At 48.3% G+C, this 19,669-nt stretch overlaps 1 protein-coding gene across 1 annotated transcript in view; it reads left to right on the top strand.

Moving 5' to 3' along the window:
- The window catches only part of il34 (interleukin 34), a 111,435-nt gene extending 93,096 nt beyond the window's left edge, over window positions 1-18,339 (top strand). Inside the window, exons 5-8 of the mRNA XM_069900995.1 lie at window positions 2,325-2,492; window positions 11,682-11,820; window positions 14,707-14,811; window positions 18,250-18,339. Of these exons, the coding sequence (XP_069757096.1) occupies window positions 2,325-2,492; window positions 11,682-11,820; window positions 14,707-14,780 (381 nt within the window). The 3' untranslated portion in view covers window positions 14,781-14,811; window positions 18,250-18,339. The remainder of the gene's footprint in view (window positions 1-2,324; window positions 2,493-11,681; window positions 11,821-14,706; window positions 14,812-18,249) is intronic.
- Window positions 18,340-19,669: the final 1,330 nt, after the last annotated feature.

The following is a 19,669-nucleotide window of genomic DNA, read 5'->3' on the forward strand; positions in this document are numbered from 1 at the left end:
TAATTTTTAATTTCATAAGCTTAGGGCCACCTTCCTTTCAATTACCCTTGGAGTAGCATTTGAATGAAATGTAATTTAAAATTGCATTAGGAAAATGAAGATGGAAGTGAGAGTCATTTTCAAAATCCAGAACTGTTCAGTGGTTGAACGTGAATGTGGTAAGTGCCTCTGTAATGCACTACCAGTAACCACAGAGACAAGTTAAAGAAACGATAGGCTTTAATACACAGAAGAACCTTGCTGGTCCGAATCCCAGGATTGGAATAGTGGCAAGGGAAAAGTGGCTTGACCTTTATGGCCCAGGACCACGGGGTGGGGGAGGGAGTCATAGGGTACGAGTCATCCTTGGGTGGGCCAGCTCCATATATCCAACCGATAATGATAACTGTATACAATGGAGGAAAGGCATCACCACATGCCCTCAGTGACCATAGCTCGGGTGCTGTCTTTGTGCAGTACACAAGCCTGGGGTCCCCCTCGCACACCCTGGTGTGCTCTGATTTCCTCCCACATGGACAGGAGAGCAAGTTCTTTGACCACTGGCGCATAGGGGTGGAATTTGGGGGGTGGGGGTGGAATGAAGTTGATAGGAATAAAATGGATAAACTCAGTGGGCCAAAGGGCTTTTCCTCTCTGCCGTCTTGAAAAGGAAACTCGGTGGATTTGACTCTTCTGGTCTCCAAGTGAGCTCGTCTCCACAAAACGCGGATGCAAGCTGAGAAGGGAGAAACCTAACCTTGCACTCCTTGGGTGTTCCATTGCCAGGGGGATAGATCATCCATTGCAGGGTCTCTTGTTCCAAGCAGGGGGAGGAGCAGAGTCTCCCTACACCACCCTTTAATTCAGTGCATTCTGCTGTAAATACTCCCTTGCCCTTTCTGCTGACTTTATTGGATTGTGGGGATGTTCAACAGCCTATGACTCTCTGCAGAGTATGAGCCTCTGGGGAAGGAACTTCAGATCTTTGATACCCAAGAATGCAGCTTGGAGAAAGTTCAAGCAGTCTGGAATTAAAGAGAGGTTTGCTCCTCAAGAGCTCAATAATACCACATAGGGCTTGATGTAACGTGGCAAACTGCTCTTATTTGTGCTGCTCTGCATAGAGAAATTTTGTCTTCAAATAAAGTCTGCAGTTCGACCCTGGTTTGAATTCGGCGCTGGCCTCCCCCCCCCCCCCCCCCCTACAACTTTCACCTCGGCCCTCTCCCGCTTATCCTCCATTACCCACATATCTGCTCTGGATTCCTCTGCCTCCACATGCATCAAGGACAGGATTCCCCTTGTCTTCACCTACCACCCTGCCAGCAGCCACATCTAATGCATTCTCTGCCACCTACTGTGTGATCCCATCCCCAGGCATGCCTTCCTTCCTTTCTCCTCCCCTCTCCGCCTTCTGCAGGGACTGCTCGCCCTGTGACTCCCTCGTCCACTCCTTCCTCCCCACCAATCACCTCTTCTTACCCACTGCCATTGAGCCTGAATTTGCACTGTAGAAGCAACCAGCCTCTGGGAATGAGCAAGTGCGATGGTGTAAACATCGCGGCTGAGTCAAAGTCTATTTCCCAAAGGATGTTCAAAGGCGTAACAAGGTGGGCTGGAGGGGGTGGGGAGTAGTGTCCCTGTCTGGGGAGAGGTGGGGGGAAGCCATTTTGGATTGAGGAGAAGTGAAACCCCCTCAACCAGAGAGCTGTGAACTAGTGGAACTCCCTGTAGTTGAAGCCAGTTCATTCGATGTACTGAACGGAGTTGGGTGTGGCCCTTGTGGCTGAAGGGGTAAAGGGGCATGGAGAGAGAGCAGGAAAATGGCGCTGAGGTTGCATGATTGGCCATGATCTTGTTGAATGGAGCAACAGGCTTGAAGGGCTGAATGGCCGCCTCCTGCTCCTATGGTCCAAGACCCTGTACTTGAAGCCACCCAAAATGAACACGAATCTGTAATGTTATTTTGCTGGAGAGTGGAGATGATTTGAACCTCCCAAAACCTTGGGTTGCAATAAACTCATATTCACTAAAATTCCTTGGAATTTAAGCCGGTGCATTGGGGGGTTGGAAATGTGTATGTGGAATTAGAGATGTTGTATCTGTCTTCTAATTTTGACGTCATTTGATCAAGACTATGAGACATGGAGACAGAATTAGGCCATTAGGCCATTCGAATCCACCCTGCCAATCCATTACGGCTGATTTACTATCCTTTTCAAGCCTTTTCTATAGACTTCTCTCCATAACCTTCGTTTCCCTTCCTAATCAAGAACCTATCCATTCAGTCTTAAATGTTGGTATATTTACCTCCCAATATAATACCCCCTTTCTTTTTCCAACAGAGAAACAGAGGTTTTACAGAAATCGACCTGAAGCTGTTATGGATTTATATCAATTCTCAGGTTTTGGAGACCATCCTTAAAGTGCTTCCAAAAAGGCATCCTTCCAGGATCTACGTGGAGAACGTTGCCATGCTGTTTACTTATTTGAGGATGGGTGTTGAAGAAATGGTAAGTTCTGCTCAGACAGCAGCCCAATGAGCTGAGACAGGGCAATGTTCATGGACAAACGTGGCAAAGGTGTTCCTTCTGGACTCGAGCCTCAAGAATTTCTCTAGGCCCACCCCATACTGGCCCCAGTTGGTTCCTGATCCTCCTGCAGCTTCGTGTTGAGGTTCCTGGCCCTCTTTGTAAATCCACCCAAGATTTTGCAGAGTCGTACGGCACAGAGCAGGCCCTTCGGCGCAGCTCATCCACGCCACCAACCTGGTGTCCTGAGCTGCACTGTATTTGGCCGGTCTCTGTCCAAGCCCTTTATTATCCACGTGTCTGTCCAAATATCTCCTGAACATCCAAATTGTAGCCACTTCTACAGCTTCCTCATTGCAGATACCCCCTCTGAGTGAAAAAGTTTCCCCTCAGGTCCTTCTTCAACACTCTCTAGTTTGAGAACCATTTAACCTGGGGGGAAAAGACTGAGCATTCACTTTATCCATGCCTCTCATGGTTTAATATTACACCTCAGCCTCGTGTCCCCTTCCCCGTCTCTGTTATCTCCTCCATCCTTTCCAGAAGCACATGAATTTCACTTTGGAGCTGCCCCGCTGCATCTTTTCATTTGAACCTCATAGCTGTCAGCAGCTTAAATTCTGGAATCCCTGACCGAGCCACACTTCCTCTTTACTCCCACTCCCTTCACTTTTAAGGCAGCTTGTCAAGCAACTCTCTTGTCATTGCAAGAAACAGACTGCTCGAGGAACGGGGCTTGCAGCACCTGAGGAGCTAAGCAGGCAGTCGACGTTTTGGGTCAAGTCCCAGCCTCAGGACTGAGTCTGAACCAACCCTACATTCCTCCCATTTTGTCATTTGCACTTTTCACATCAACTCCCTTCTCAAGTTGCAGCAGCCAATTAACCCAACGACTCTCCTTGGAATGAACCAGAGCACCTGGAGGAAGCCCACAGGAAGAGCGTGCAAATTCCTTACTGACAGTGCCGGAGCTCAGGGTTGAGCCCTAGTCCCAGGGCTGTTAGGCAGCGTCACGCTTCGCAACATGTTAACTTCCATTTTTGATTTTGAGATGCAGTAGAATAACAGGCCCTTCTGGCCCACAAGCTTGTGCTGCCCAAATACATCCATACAGGGTGGCATGGTCGTTGAAGGATGGCCCGGTTGGTGTAGCTGTTAGCGCAACATTTTTACAGCGCCAGCGATTGGGAAGGGGCTCGAATCCCGCACTATCTGTGAGGAGATGGTACGTTCTCCCCGTGTCTGTGTGGGTTTTCCCCGGGGGGTCCACCACTCGAGATGCCCTGGGGGTTGTAGGTTAATGGGGCACAATTGGGCAGCACTGGCTCATGGGCTGAAATGGCCAGTTACTGTGCTGTATGTCTAAATATAATAATTTTTTAAAAACTATTGACCCAGTGTGTCTTTGGAACATGAGAGGAAACCGGTGGATCCAGAAGAAACCCACAAGGTCACAGGGAGAATGGCGGATCTCTTACAGTGGCGAATTCGAGCCCGGGATGCTGGCGCTGTAATGTTGTTACGATAACAACCACGTGAACCGTGTTGCCCATTTTGTTGGCTTGGTTTTTAGTTTTCATTTTTCTCTGTCTCTCCTCCTTCCTCTCTCTATCTATATCCATTTATATTCAGAGTATATAAATCAGATTCGCATTCCGATGGGATAATATTTGGGAGGCATGTTTTAACTAGAACATCAGACAATGTTTGGATTGCATGGAGAGGAAAGGGCTTTGGCAAATACTAGAGCGCATCGGATGTCCCCCAAAGTTCCTCAACATGATTATCCAACTGCACGAAAACCAACAAGGTCGGGTCAGATACAGCAATGAGCTCTCTGAACCCTTCTCCATTAACAATGGCGTGAAGCAAGGCTGTGTTCTCGCACCAACCCTCTTTTCAATCTTCTTCAGCATGATGCTGAACCAAGCCATGAAAGACCCCAACAATGAAGACGCTGTTTACATCCGGTACCGCACGGATGGCAGTCTCTTCAATCTGAGGCGCCTGCAAGCTCACACCAAGACACAAGAGAAACTTGTCCGTGAACTACTCTTTGCAGATGATGCCGCTTTAGTTGCCCATTCAGAGCCAGCTCTTCAGCGCTTGACGTCCTGCTTTGCGGAAACTGCCAAAATGTTTGGCCTGGAAGTCAGCCTGAAGAAAACTGAGGTCCTCCATCAGCCAGCTCCCCACCATGACTACCAGCCCCCCCACATCTCCATCGGGCACACAAAACTCAAAACGGTCAACCAGTTTACCTATCTCGGCTGCACCATTTCATCAGATGCAAGGATCGACAATGAGATAGACAACAGACTCGCCAAGGCAAATAGCGCCTTTGGAAGACTACACAAAAGAGTCTGGAAAAACAACCAACTGAAAAACCTCACAAAGATAAGCGTATACAGAGCCGTTGTCATACCCACACTCCTGTTCGGCTCCGAATCATGGGTCCTCTACCGGCACCACCTACGGCTCCTAGAACGCTTCCACCAGCGTTGTCTCCGCTCCATCCTCAACATCCATTGGAGCGCTCACACCCCTAACGTTGAAGTACTCGAGATGGCAGAGGTCGACAGGATCGAGTCCACGCTGCTGAAGATCCAGCTGCGCTGGATGGGTCACGTCTCCAGAATGGAGGACCATCGCCTTCCCAAGATCGTGTTATATGGCGAGCTCTCCACTGGCCACCGTGACAGAGGTGCACCAAAGAAAAGGTACAAGGACTGCCTAAAGAAATCTCTTGGTGCCTGCCACATTGACCACCGCCAGTGGGCTGATAACACCTCAAACCGTGCATCTTGGCGCCTCACAGTTTGGCGGGCAGCAACCTCCTTTGAAGAAGACCGCAGAGCCCACCTCACTGACAAAAGGCAAAGGAGGAAAAACCCAACACCCAACCCCAACCAACCAATTTTCCCTTGCAACTGCTGCAATCGTGTCTGCCTGTCCCGCATCGGACTTGTCAGCCACAAACGAGCCTGCAGCTGACGTGGACTTTTTACCCCCTCCATAAATCTTCATCCGCGAAGCCAAGCCAAAGAAAAAGAAAGATATAAATCAGATTCGCATTCCGATGGGATAATATTTGGGAGGCATGTTTTAACTAGAACATCAGACAATGTTTGGATTGCATGGAGAGGAAAGGAGAATGGATGCTAGCAGTGTTGGGGGCTGTATGGTCTAATGTTAGTGGGCACTGGGCCAGCAGCCAAACTAATCTGGTCATTTGGGGCTGGCATCGAACACCTGCCACTCTGACCCGACTTCAGTTCCCTCTGCATGTGAGTTCATTCAGATTCCTCACAACAATTAACTGCGCAGACTGGCCAGAAATGCAATGAGATTTGAAACCCATTCCTAAAGCCAAGTCTGCGCTGCCATTCCATCCTGCTGGATTTACTCTCCCCATCAACCCCATTCTCCTCTCTTCTCCCCATAATCCTTGATTCCCCTCCTAATCGAGGACGCAGCTACTTCTGCCTTAAATGCACCCAGTGCCGTCCACAGCAATGAATTATATGGATTCGCTACCCTCTGCATAGGCAAATTCGTTCAGAATTTATTCTCGTGAACACGTGCCACGGAATTTGTTGTTCTGCGGCTGCATTACAGGTGCAAAAATTGCTGTAAATTACTTTTTTTTAAATTAACTTGTGTAAAAGAAGAGAAAGTGAGGTCGTGTCTGTAGTTCATTGTCCATTTAGAAATCTGATCGTGGAGGGGAAGAAGCTGTTTTGGGGCCATCGGGGGTGTGAAGAGGGGCAGGAGCCTGAAGACACACACCCAATGGCCCCAAAACAGCTTCCTGAGAAGGGGGCATGAGAATCCTTGAAGATGGAGGCTGCTTCCTTGTAGATTCCTCCTCATTTCTGGTCTAGTGGGACGTTTTTGTATTCTGAGGGTATGTCCTCTGGTCCCAAACTCCACCACCATTGGAAATCCTTTCCACGTCCATTCTATCTGGGCCTTTTTGAGTATTTGATAGGTTTCAATGAGATCCTCCCTCATTCCTCTAAATTTCCATGAGTGCAGCACACTGGGCGTAGCCTTAACAGTGCCAGTGATTGGGACTGGGGTTTGAATCCCACGCTGTCTGTTCGTTCTCCCCGTGTCTGGGTGGGTTTTTCCTGGGGGCTCCGGTTTCCTACCACCATTTGAAACGTACCGGGGGTGTAGATTAATTGGGTATAAATTGGGTGGTACGGACTCATGGGCTGAAATGGCCTGTAACTATGCTGTATGTCTAAATTTTTTTTAAAATTCAATTAAAAAATACAGGTCAAGAACCTTCCTTATATGATAACCATTTTATTCCGGGATCATTTTAGCAAACCTACTCTGGACCCTTGCCAATGCCAATACATCCTGCCCTAGATAAGGAACCCAAAATTTATTCTCAATACTCCATGCCATCTGACCAATCTCTTCCTTTACATTTTATCCCCCTCGAGACGAGTGCCAGCATTGCATTTCCCTTCCTTAATACTTCCTTCATGGAATCTTGCATGAGGGCTCCTAGTCCCTTTGCAACTCTGATTTCTAAACTCGTTGTCCATTTAGAAAGTAGTTACGGCTTTACTCCTTCCACCAAGATATCCTCTGCTGAAGACAGTACTATTGGGTTGCAGGAGAATTTGAGCTTCACTGAGCAATGGAACAAGTGGCGGATTATTCCCAATGGGAGGTTCATTGCTTTCATGTTGGAGACAGTCAAAGAAAATGGATTCCCAGGATGAAAAAAGACTAGGTTAGAACAGTGAGCAGACAAAGGATTGCTGGAGAAACTCAGCAGATCAGAAAACATCCATGGATAGAAATAGTTAGTCAACGTTTCAGGTCTGGATCTTTCATCGAGGCCAGCATGGAACAGTTTGAATTGCAGGTATGGTGAAGGAAGGTCGAGTAGGGGCCCAGAGGTGTGGGAGGTGGAGAGACAGGCAGAGGGAGAAGTCAGTGGGAAGGAGGTGGGGAAATAAACATGGGAGGGAAAGAAAAGTAAGTATAGGTGTGCATTAAGAAGTAATGGTAACAGCAGAATCAGATGGGGAATGGGGGGGGGGGGGGGCTTACTTAAAATGAGAAAAATCTATGTTTGTACCTTTAAGTTTAAGAGGGTCCAGAGGAATATGTTCCTCGTTTACCTGTAGCCTCCCCTGATAATGGACAAGGGCGAGGATGGACATGTCACTGTAGGAATGGTTCGGGAATTGAAATGGTCAGCTACAGGCAGATCGGGTTTAGACCCACGCACAGGGTGTAGGTTTCGGTAAAATGTTCAGTCAATTACCTGACACTACAAAAATGTACACAAATCCAAACCAGGCATCTCTGAAATGTGCTTTAGGTGTGGTGTGGATATTGGAACCTTTGTGCATTCAACCTGGCTGTGTACGAACGTGAGGACCTTCTGAAAAAAAATTACAAAGGTGGGTTTTCCACAGGATCCAGAATTGAACCTTCTGGGGAACATTATGGACGTGTGTTTTAAACTGTCCAAGTACCACATTCAGTTTGTGACAATTGTCTTGTCAGTAGCCATGAAGTGTATAACGGTTACGTGGAAGTCCAACTCCCAACATGATAGAATATGGAAATACAGATTTGGATTCCCCTGGAGAAAATCTGAGGAGGAAATATGACACATTTGTCAGGGTGTGGCAACCTTATCTGCCACATATGGGTACGCAGATAGAGTTACACCCCTTCTCAATAGAAGCAAGGTAAAAATCCATACTAGTAGTGGATCAACTGAGACAAATGAGGTGGGTCAGTGTGCAGACGATGAGCTCTTGTTTCGTATCTGTTTCATTTTACATTATGTTACTCTGGTTCCTTTAAGGGTCGACGACTCAGTAGAGTTTTGGTTCTTGATGTCTGTTTAATTTACATAATCTTTTCCTTGTGGTATTAGGGTCTGGGAGGGGATGGGGGGTGGAAACAGACTCTAAATGTACTGCTGTTTTGGATTTGTATGAGTCCTGGAAAATCAGACATAAAATATTCTAAAAAAGTGTTCAGCTCATCTGCGTTTGGTCTCGCCAACGTAGAGGAGGCCGCTGAATGCAGGTACAGCTCTGCTTCACTCAGAAGGACTGTCTATGGCCTTGGATGGAGGTGAGGGACAAGTTTTACACTTACTGCAGTGCAAAGTGCCTAAATTTAGAATTGCCTGGCTCTCTGACTTTGACAGTTAATCCTGGGGGAAGTTTCGGTGCATCCAAGGTGGATAGGGAACCTTTCATGAATGCATTGCCCTGAATCATTTTGAGGCAGCAGGCAGTGTTCAATCAGAATCCTGTCCTGTCGGTGGTGAGAAGATTTGGGGAATATCTAACTTCTGGTCTAATCTGGAGGCATGGTTAGCATACTGGTTAGGGCAACGCTGTTACAGCGTCAGCGATCGGAACCGGGGTTCAAATATCGCACTGTCTGTAAGGAGTTTGAACGTCTTGTCCCCCCGTGTCTGTGTGGGTTTTTCCCAGGTGCTCCGGTTTCCTCCCAATGAACTGGAGGTTGTGGGTTAAATGGGTGTAAATTGTCTGGCACGGGTTTGAGGGGCGAAAGGGCCTGTTACTGTACAGTAGGTCTAAAAAATTTTTTAAACTTTGGTCAGTGGCAACTGCCAGGATATTGATGGTGGAGGAATTTCTGGGTCAGTAAGTTAACAATACACAATATGTGGCTACCTAGAAACTCTGATGGTTGAACAATATAGAGCACTCTGGATGCAGCAAGCACTCTGCTGGAGGATCTCAGTGGGTCGAGCAGCATCAGTGGGAGAGAAAAAGAACAGTCGATATTTTGAGCCAAAACCCTTCAACAAGCCTCAGTCCTCCAGCAGACTATATTTTTGCTCCAGATTCCAGCATCTGGCATGTCTCGTGTATCGAATTTTAAAGGGGATCCAAGGGGGTGTTTTTTTTAAAATGCAGCTGCTGGTTGGCATCTGCCAGAGAGGGTGGTAGGATCAGATACAATCACTACCATTTCAAATCAGCCAAGGAAGAATCGGCCCTAATGGAGGGAAATTTGGCTTTTTTCCCTGAGGCTGGGTGAGACAAGGATAAGAGGGCGTGGGTTAAGGGTGAAAGGTTTAATGGGAACATTTGGGGAAATTTCTTCATACAGAGAGTGGTGAGAGGGTGGATGAATGAATGTTGAGGTGGTGAATGAATGCAGGCCTGATTTTGGAATTTAAGAAAAATGTGGATAATGTGCGTGGTACGGAGGGCTATGGTCTGGATGCAGGTCAGTGGGACTGGGCAAATAATAATTTGACACAGAATAGATGGGCCAAAGAGTCTGTTTCTGTGCTATAATATTCTAAGGTTCTAGGCGATCACTGCAGAGAGCGGGCATGGATAGTTGGGCCAATTGCAGATGTATATCACAATCACAGCATCTGCAGACTTTCATGTTTCACTCAGATATATATTTAAACTTTTCTCAGCAGATGTTCTTAAAATTTTAAGAATTTAAGAAAAGTTCATTAAAATTTTATAGGACATTTTGATATCTTTAGATATTCTAATGCAAGCCAGCCTTGAAGTGCATTCAGAGCATTTACTTCCAACGTTAGCACTAGAATCAATGTGTGGGTTTAGGCAGTGGTTATCATGGCTGTTTCCCAATGTTACCAGTGATTCTCACCTAGTTCCAGATCAGTGGTCCCCACTGAACTGAACAAAGGCCCCCACCCCCCCCCCCACCCCAATCTCTTTTTCGCACTCGAGGAAAACATGCGGCCACCCCGTAAATTCAAGGCTGGCCCCTTTGAGGGGTCCCGTCTCAGCCTCCAAGTCCGGTACCATGGCCATCGGAATTTCCACAATAAAGCCTTGTAGGAGGCCTCCTGCCAGTCTTGCTCCCCTTCCATCCCAATGGACTCCAGCTTGGGTCCCAGCTTCCTCAATGATGTTATCAGGCATTAAATTGTCCCTCTTGCTCCAAGACCTGCTAGCATATCACTGGACAAGAGGTGAAAATGAGCAAGTGGAGGCCACAGCCCTTCTAGCTTGCCCACCCTCCCAACATTCAATATGCTCATGACAGTTTCTCCATCATTTAAATACCCCCAGTGTTCTTACCTCCAACACCCTCTGAGATAGAGAATTCCAGAGATTCAGCATCATTTGCTACGTCCCTCTGCCACTCCCTTTAGGTTAACTTTCCCCACCCCATTTTTTGTAACTACCACCTGTTGATTGCGACTCTCCCATTGGTGGCAACATCTACCCCTTCGGGACCATATATACTTCAATATCCTCATTTTTTGAAATTCCAAAGAAGGTGCTAAATGGACATCAATTTAGCACATTAGGGATTATTTAGGCACGTTCAATTTGAAATCTACCCCGAGATCACAAGGGTGCAAATGTCACCAGGACTAGAAGGTTCAAGTCTGGAGGAAAGGCTGGATAAGATGGGATTTTTTTTTCTTCCTGGGGTGTCGGAAGCTGAGTGATGACCTTCTAGACCAGGGGTGGCCAATCTTTTAACTTTTAATTTTGATGTACAGAACGGTAACAGGCCATTCGGCTGACAGGTCCATACTGGAGGTGTAGGTTAATTGAGCAGGATGGACTCATGGGCCTAAATGGCCTGTTACCATGGTGTATGTCTAAGTTAAAAATTTTAAAGTTGGCCACCCCTCTTCTCGAGGTTTATAACATTTTGAGGAGCAAGGATAAGGTAAATGCTCGGTCATTTCCTGGGTTCGGGATGTCATCACATTAAGCTGAGAGGGGGACAATATTTTTCACCCAGAGAGTGATGGGCATGAGGAACGAGCTGCCTGAAGTGGTGGAGTTAGGTACAATTATATTGTTTAAATGTCTTTGGGCAGGTACACAGACAGAAAAGGTTTGGAGAGATATGAGTGAGCCAAACACAACCAAATGTGGAATATTTAAATGTATATATGTGGTTATTATGTGCTGTGTATTGTGTGTGTGTACGTGACTGTATCATCCAGATAAACATTGTTTTGTCCGGTAGTATATGTATAGATGATAATGAACTTGAAGTGGGATTGGTTTGGACAGCATGGGCGAGATGGGCAAAAGGGCCTGTTGTTCTGTGCAACTGACTGCAGGTGTGGTTGGACTGTCCATTGAATTGAGTGAAGATTCAGCGAATCCTTCCTGGTTTCTTTTCAATGCCCAGATCGAAGACATTGAGGATGAACGAGTGGAAGAAATACTCTATCGAATCAGCGACATAGACACTGAGACTAGGAGGAAGTGGATCCATCCCAAGACTTTATTAGACAACTGTTACCAAGTATTGAACCAGGTCTTCCACTGTAAGTCTTGGCAGAATCAACACCATTTCAAGGCTTTCGTTTTCCCGTCAGAATAAGCGTTGTGATAATCTTCTGCATGCAGGAGTTCCAGGGGTGTATGTGAGGGGTTTGAAGGTAAGACAGTCACTAATGCAGTAGAGAAATCAGAGATAACTATGTACTCTCACCATAGTGAGAGTATGGAGAGTGGTTGGCAAGACTAATGTGGACATCTTTTGGGACACAGATAAATTTGGATGGAGGAGGTGTGCGAATATCAGTGATATTCAAATCCTGATCCCTGTGAAAAAACTCCTAATTGACTCAATTGTAGCCCTCAACAGTCTTCTACCCAAGGATTCTTCAACTCAACACGAGGTGTAAGATGATGGAAGGATGCTTCTTCTGATTGGAAGCCTGTGACCAATGGTGTACCGCAGGGAATGCCGCCAGAACCCTTGCACTTCGTGTTACATGGATGTGAATGTAGAGCATAGAACAGATTAAGAAGCCTTATGATGTCTTGGCCTTCATTAAACCATGGGATCTGTGAAGTAATGTTATAGCTTGATTAGAGTGCGCTTAGACCCCAGTCGAATATTGTGTTCAAACTAGCAACCAGGAGGCAACTGCCCAGGGAGCTTTTCAGATTTGTAACAGTGTTGAGAAACAGAGGGATCTGGGGATGCAGGGCCATTGATCCCTTAAGGTTGCCGGGCAGGTTGATAGGGTGGTAAAGAGGGTGTATGGTGTGCTGGACTTCATAAGTAGGGGGATTGAGTTCAAGAGCCGTGAGGTAATGTTTCAGCTCTATAAAACTGGTTGGACCACACTTGAAGTATTTAGTTCTGGTCACCTTATGATAGAAAAGATACAGATTCTTCATAGAGGAGACTTCCCAGAAAGTTGCCTGGTTGAGAGAATATGCCATATGAAATAAGGTTGCCCGAGGTGGGCCTTTTCTCCTTGGAGCAACAAAGGGCGAGAGATGATTCAATAGATGTGTACAAGGGCGGTATGTTTAGGTTAGTAATGGTTAGCACAATGCTATTATGGCGCCAACAACCCAGGTTCGAATCCGCAGTCTAAAGGAGCTTGGACATCCTCCCTGCGATGCTGTGGGTTTCCTCTAGGTGCTCCCAGAGATATATGGGGTGAGTAGATTCATTGGTCACATGGGTTAGGGCTCATGGGCGGAAGGGCCTATTACCATCCTGAATCTCTAAATTAAATTACCGGTGAAAAGATTGGGATGCGCAGAAATAGGGAGGACGGCCAGCACCTGTTTTCTGGTGCAACAATAGCAAATACCAGAGAATGTCTCTTCAAAGTGAGTGGAAAAAAGTTTAGGGGGGTTGTCAGAGATAGATATCTTACTCAGGGGGGATGGGTGCCTGGAATGCATCACTGGGGGTGGTGGTAGAGGCTGGTACAATAGGAACATTCAAAAGACTCCTTGATAGGCTCATGGATGTTAGAAAAGTAGGTCATGGGCGTGAAAGAGGGAAGGGTTAGAATTGTTGTGGAGTAGGTTTTCCATAGGGTGGCATGGAGCGCCAGCGATTGGGACCAGGGGTTTGTCTATATTGAGTTTGTACGCTCTCCCTGGGCCTACGTGGGTTTTCCCTTGCAGCTCCGATTTCTTCCCTTCAAAATATACCATGGGCTTCGGACAATCGGATTGGGTGTAATTGGACGGCTGGGTTTGGGCTGGCAGTAGCTGAGTCGAAATGACCTGTTACTGTGTTGTCTGTCTAAATTTAAAATCGTGGGCCAAAGGGCTGGTATGTTCTATGTTTTAGGTAAAAATGTTGCACGACTGCACCAGGTTCATTTAAAATGGCACAAGAGACAGGGCTCCAATCAGTTCAAAGGGCTCACAGGAACTTGAGCGGTGGGTACCCAGTCGGCGGTGGCGGTAGCGGCGACAGCAGTTACCAGCGGTCGCTGAAGTGTGGGCCAGAGTCAGGGTGGCTGTTGCTCCGTGTGGGCGGTCCAAGCAGGCCAATGTCATCGCGGTGAGGGTGGAGTGTACCTTTCGCGCTCAGCGCCTGCCCCGTGACGTCAGGTGATGCCACGCAATCAAACCCTCACTCTCATTGGATGAGAGCTCTGATGAAGAGAGGTTTGAATGAGGGAATGGCGATTGGGATTCACACGAGGCACTGTGTTTGGTGGCGGCCATTTTGGAGTGACAGACTACAGCAAAGTGACTGTTTTTAAGGCATTTCTGGCACCTGGCTTTCCTTGCAGGACACTGGGGCCTGCTGTGTTTGTCCCTCCTGCAGAAGTAGCACTTCGGGGTCACATCAGGCACGGTAACAGTGGGTGACAGGCCATTGGTGGGCTGTGGGGTAGTAGGGTTAAGGGGGGGCATCCTACTCACTTCATAGCATGTGGTCCAGCCCTGAGAGTAAGCGTCATACTTCAGACAGCATCCTCCATCATCTCTGCAATCCAGGTCGCATCCTCTAGGTTTTCTCCCCCGTGCTCTAGCAGGCGCTGCCTCACCTCATTCGATTGGACCCCGGCCACATAAGCATCTCGAATGAGATTATTGGTGATCTCAAGAGTCCTGTAGAGCTTATCTCCAAGCACTAAGGGTACTGGGCAGTGCCTGTGCCTGCACAGACAAAACTGATTAAAGTGCATGGACACCATACCAATTGCTTATTTGACTCAGGGTCAACCGAGAGATTTATCTGTCCAGACCTGGCCCACTGTTGCGGACTGGTCATTCTCCCCACTGACCAGAAGATTTCATTGGCGACCAGATCACACTTGACTGGGGTAAAGGGGTATTGTGTGGTGACCCTGAAAGTCCAGGGCATCACATTTACTGATTTTAAACTGTTAGTTCACCCTCCCACACCCTGGTGCCCCACGTGTATCCTCTCCACCCTCCAGGTTGCTCCACCAGCGCTCTTCGCAGACCTCACCCCTGGCTGGAAACCAGTGGCCACCAAAAGCCGGCAGTATAGTTATGAAGACAGGAAATTTATCACAAGCGAGGTATGCAGACTGCTGGACAAGGGCATTATCGAACCCAGCTCAAGTCCCTGGAGGGCCCAGGTGGTGGTTGTTAAAAATGGGGAGAAGCTGGGTGGTTGACTATAGCCAGATAGTCAATTGCTTCACGCGTACCCCCTCCCATGGATCACGGATGCGGTGAATCAGATCGCCCAATACCGCATGTTCTCCACCATTGATCTATGTTTGGCCTATCGCCAGCTCCCGATTCGCCCAGAAGACCGACCTTTTCATGGCCTTCGAAGCGAACGGGTGCCTGTACCAATTCCTCAGGGTACCCTTTGGGGTCACAAATGGCATCGTGGTCTTCCAGCGGGAAATGGACCGGATGGTGGACCAGAACGGGCTGACTGCTACTTTCCCATATCTGGACAATGTCACCATCTGCGGCCATGACTAGGAGGATCATGATGCCAACCTTGAAATTTTTTTTCAGTCTGCAACTCGGCTGAACTTAACCTTCAATTTTGACAAGTGTGTCTTTCAGACCACTCAGCTCACAATTCTAGGTTGTGTGGTGGAGAACAGGGTGGTAAAGCTGGACCCTGACCACATGTGTCCCCTCATGGACCTGCCACCCCCCCCCCACACCCAAAATGCACTCAGGCTTCTTTTCGTATTACGCTCAATGGGTTCCACACTACGCCGATAAGGCACGGCCCCTTATCAAGAGCACCTCCTTCCCCTTGTTAACTGAAGCCAGAGCAGCCTTCGATCGCAATAAATCAGACATCGCCGCTGCAACGCTGCACGCCATCGACGAGTCCATTCCGTTCCAAGTAGAGAGTGATGCATCCAATTTTGCACCAGCAGCCACTTTGAACCAGGCCAGCCAGCTGGTAGCCTTCTTTTCCAGGACCCTCCATGGCCCTGAGAGCTGTCGAGAAGGAGGCCCAGGCCATAGTCGAAGCAGTATGTCGTTGGAGGCACTACCTCACTGGCAGGCGCTTTACACTGCTGACTGACCAACGCGCGTTCTCGTTCATGTTTAGCAGCACCCAGCGAGGTAAGATCAAGAATGACAAGATTGCTAGGTGGAAAATCGAACTCTCCACCTTCAATTATGACATACTGTACCGGCCTGGTAAGCTCAACGACCCGCCAGACGTGCTGTCCGGGGGACTTGTGCCAACATACAACTGGACAGGCTGCAGAACCTCCTCTGTTATCCAGGGCCACTAGGTTCGCACACTTCGTTAAGGCCCACAACCTGCCCTACACTGTCGAGGAGATTCACCCCATGACCCAAGCCTGCCCAATGTGTGCTGAGTGTAAGCCCCACTTCTTCTGCCCAGAGAACACCCATGTCATCAAAGCCACCCGGCCATTCGAATGTTTAAGCGTGGACTTCAAGGGGCCACTACTGTCAACCAACCATAACACCTACATTCTTACGGTGATCGACGAGTACTCCTCAGTCATAGAGGCCTTGCACAGCATCTTCGCCATCTTCGGGTTCCCCAGTTACATCCACGGTGACCAGGGATCCTCGTTTATGAGCGCTGAGCTGCGGCAGTACTTCCTGGAGCGTAGTATTGCTTCAAGCAGGACCACCAGCTATAACCCATGTGGTAATGGGCAGGTCAAAAGAGAGAATGCCACCATCTGGAAAGCGATCACGCTTGCCCTCCGGTCCAAAGGCCTCCCCACCGCTCGCTGGCAGGACATGTTCACTAGCACCCTACACTCCATCTGCTCCCTCCTATGCACCGCGACAAATGTTCTCTTTCCCGAGGAAATCCGAATCGGGAACAACCACGCCGGTGTGGCTCACCTGTCCTGCTGCGACGCCACGTCCAGTACTCAAAGAACGACCCTTTGGTTGACCGAGTGATGCTTCTCCATGGAACGCGCATTATGCACACATTGAGTACCCGGACGGGCGGGAGGACACACTCTCGGTAAGGGACCTAGCCTAAGCCGGATCAGACCCGGCATTGCTCCCAACCCAACCTCCTCCAACTCCTCCTCCCCTGGGTCATGTGCTTGAACAGAGGGATTGGCACCACCCCACCAGCGGCAGTGGCAACAATTCAGGCCAGCCTGTCGACAACACCATTGGGTAATTGAGCGAGACAGGGCATGCACCCAACAAGCCCGCCAGCAACACGACTCCAGCAGCCCCAATCCCAGCACCACGGCGGTCACGCCAGACGATCAGGCCCCCCGGCCATTACAGCCCCTAACCACCCACCAGTCTCTCTCTCTCTCTCTCTGCCACCCCCTCCTGTTTTTATTTTTACAACCCTCCATTCACCCCAGGGTCAGTTCTCAAAGAAGGGGTGAATGTGATAGTACGGATTCTATCACCAATGTATATATGTGTATATTGTAGTATAGGATGGCTGTGATTCACTAAGAGCATTGCCACGCCTACTGGTAGGTCTTAAAGGGTTGCTCCTAGCCAGACCCAGATCGTTCTGGACTGGTCGACCTACATGTGATATGCTCCAGTCTTTTGGTTAATAAAAACCTTGATTTGGATCAACAAGCCTTTGATTCTTTCGACGTGCAGAGTGTGGTTGTGTTATGATCGCAGCACCACCACCTACCCGTTTTAGCGTTCAGATTTCAGCTGCAGGACTGTGTGTGGTTCTGGCCATCACACGGTACGAAGGATGTGATCGCACTGGGGTGGTTGCAAAGGAAACTCACCAGGGTGATGTCTGCGAAGGTGGGTTTCAGTGTGGAGAAGAGGCCGGGCCTGCTCTCTCTCTTTCTCTCTCTCTCTGGTCGCGAGGAGGTTCAGAAGGGACATGATTGAGTTTGTGTAAAATGATGAGATGTTGTAGACCTTTCCCCAGTATCAAAAGTGGATAAAACTAGAGGACACAGATTTGGGGTATTGATTAAGAGATTTAGAGGAGATATGAAAGGGCCCTTCCCTTCCCAGAGAGTAACGAGTACCTGGAACACCTTGTCTGAGAAAGCGGGAGAAGTAGAGTTACTAATGGTGTTTAATCAACCAGGGTAGGAAAGGCTACCAACCAAGAGCTGGAAGATGAGATTAACGCTGCTAGGTGCCACTAGTTAGCCTGGACATGATGGGCCAAATGGCCTGTCTCCATACTGTAGGATTCTATGATGTTGGGGAAGGATAAACACTGAGAAGAGTTTCCTGATGGTCCTAAAATGTGGGGGTATCTTGTACCATAAGCGGGTCATGCTCAACAGGAGGCCCTCTCCAACATGTACTGGGATGCTGGCTTGGGTTTCATCCTCTGCTCTTCACGTGACAGACTAGCCACGGTTCATAAGCTTGCAGAGGGGTGGGGCAGCTATCGCATGAGGGTCAATTGCAATGGTTTTGCCTTTGTTGTTGAGGAGATTGGGATGCTTCACGAGAGCTGAGACTTCGAAAGCATCCGTTACCCTCTTGCTGCCCGATAACCAAGTTCTTGCTTTGTTATTTCTTTGCAGGCAACTGGGATCCTTGACCCAGCCCTCGATTCCTGTATGAATGGGAGGCATTTACTTTTACAGATTTACAGTTCCTTTTTGACATCAGAAGCATCCAAGATAGCTACGCCTGCCTTCACCCAAGTGAACCATGCATCAAGCTGCAGGGCTGGCTTGCCATTGGCTGAAGGACTACCATGTACTTGTTGACAAGGACCTGTGGACAATTGCTATGTCCTCCCCCACCTTCTCCCTCTCCTTCCTGGCCACCATCCCCCATTCCTTCTGGCCTTGTTTCTTCGCTGAGTGTTTGTCCTGGACAAGCCCCCCAAGTGACTTCTGAGCCACATACCAGATGCACCAAGTTAGACACTTCACCCCCCCCCCCCCACCCCCCCCCCTGCCAGCCATCCACAACATTCTTTTATGATTCAGGTACCCAATAGATCCAATTCTTTATCAGAACCAGAATCATGATGGTGCGCCAGACAAAGAAGACCCAAAACAATGTGACTCTCGGAGGGAGTGTCACTGAAGCCTGACTTGGCTGTGGACACCGGTCATAGCACAGCAGGGGTCGTGGGTTGGAGACCGGAGACACGCAGGGGTCTGCAGATGCTGGAATTGGCAGCAGCCAACTGGTCTCCATGGGTTGGAGATTGGAGCCTGGCCCAATCAGACATCGGGATAGGAGACAAAGCAAATATCCTTCGATAAATCGCCACAAAGACCTCCCCTCGTTTTGCTATCCAGGTCAGGTGTGTATCACCTCAACAGCCTCAAATCTGCAGCAAGGAGCTTCCAGACAAATCAATGATTTTAATGCCAAGGCCATATTGTTTATTGGGAACATTTTTACTGCAATGGTGTTAGAGATTTAATTTTTCACTGTTATGTGAAAGGACCATCTGATATAATCTTCCAACCTGCACAGTGATCAGGTGATGGACTGAATAATAAATGTCTGAATGCTTCTAATGTCTTCCATTCTGTACGATGCTGTGACTCTGGGCTGTTTTCACAGCCTCTGTGTTCTTATTGCATCCAGATATGAATAAAATACTATACGTTTCTTGCAGGAAAATCACAATGGTTGAATCCCACTTTCCCAGTCACTGTCCCGACAGGGAATTATCTTCTCTCATCATCATTGAACTCAGGTCCTGGAATCTTCCCTCCAACTCTCTTACAGTCACACCTTCTCCATAGCAACAGTTCACGGGTGATCACACTGTCTCCCCAGCAGCACCTATCGATGGGCAATCAGTGGTGTCCTTGCCAGCGATGCCTGCAGCCCGAAATGTCAAACAAGACTGTTCACAGAGGCAGGGCCGGATGAACGTGGTAGCAAGAGTGGGAAATGCTATGGGCCCCGTAATTTCAAGGGCCCCGCGTTTGTGCTGTGAATTATGAGAAATATTTTTGTTTTCATCTTTGTGCA

Source organism: Narcine bancroftii, chromosome 10, assembly GCF_036971445.1.
Source record: "Narcine bancroftii isolate sNarBan1 chromosome 10, sNarBan1.hap1, whole genome shotgun sequence".
NCBI classification, from domain to species: domain Eukaryota; kingdom Metazoa; phylum Chordata; class Chondrichthyes; order Torpediniformes; family Narcinidae; genus Narcine; species Narcine bancroftii.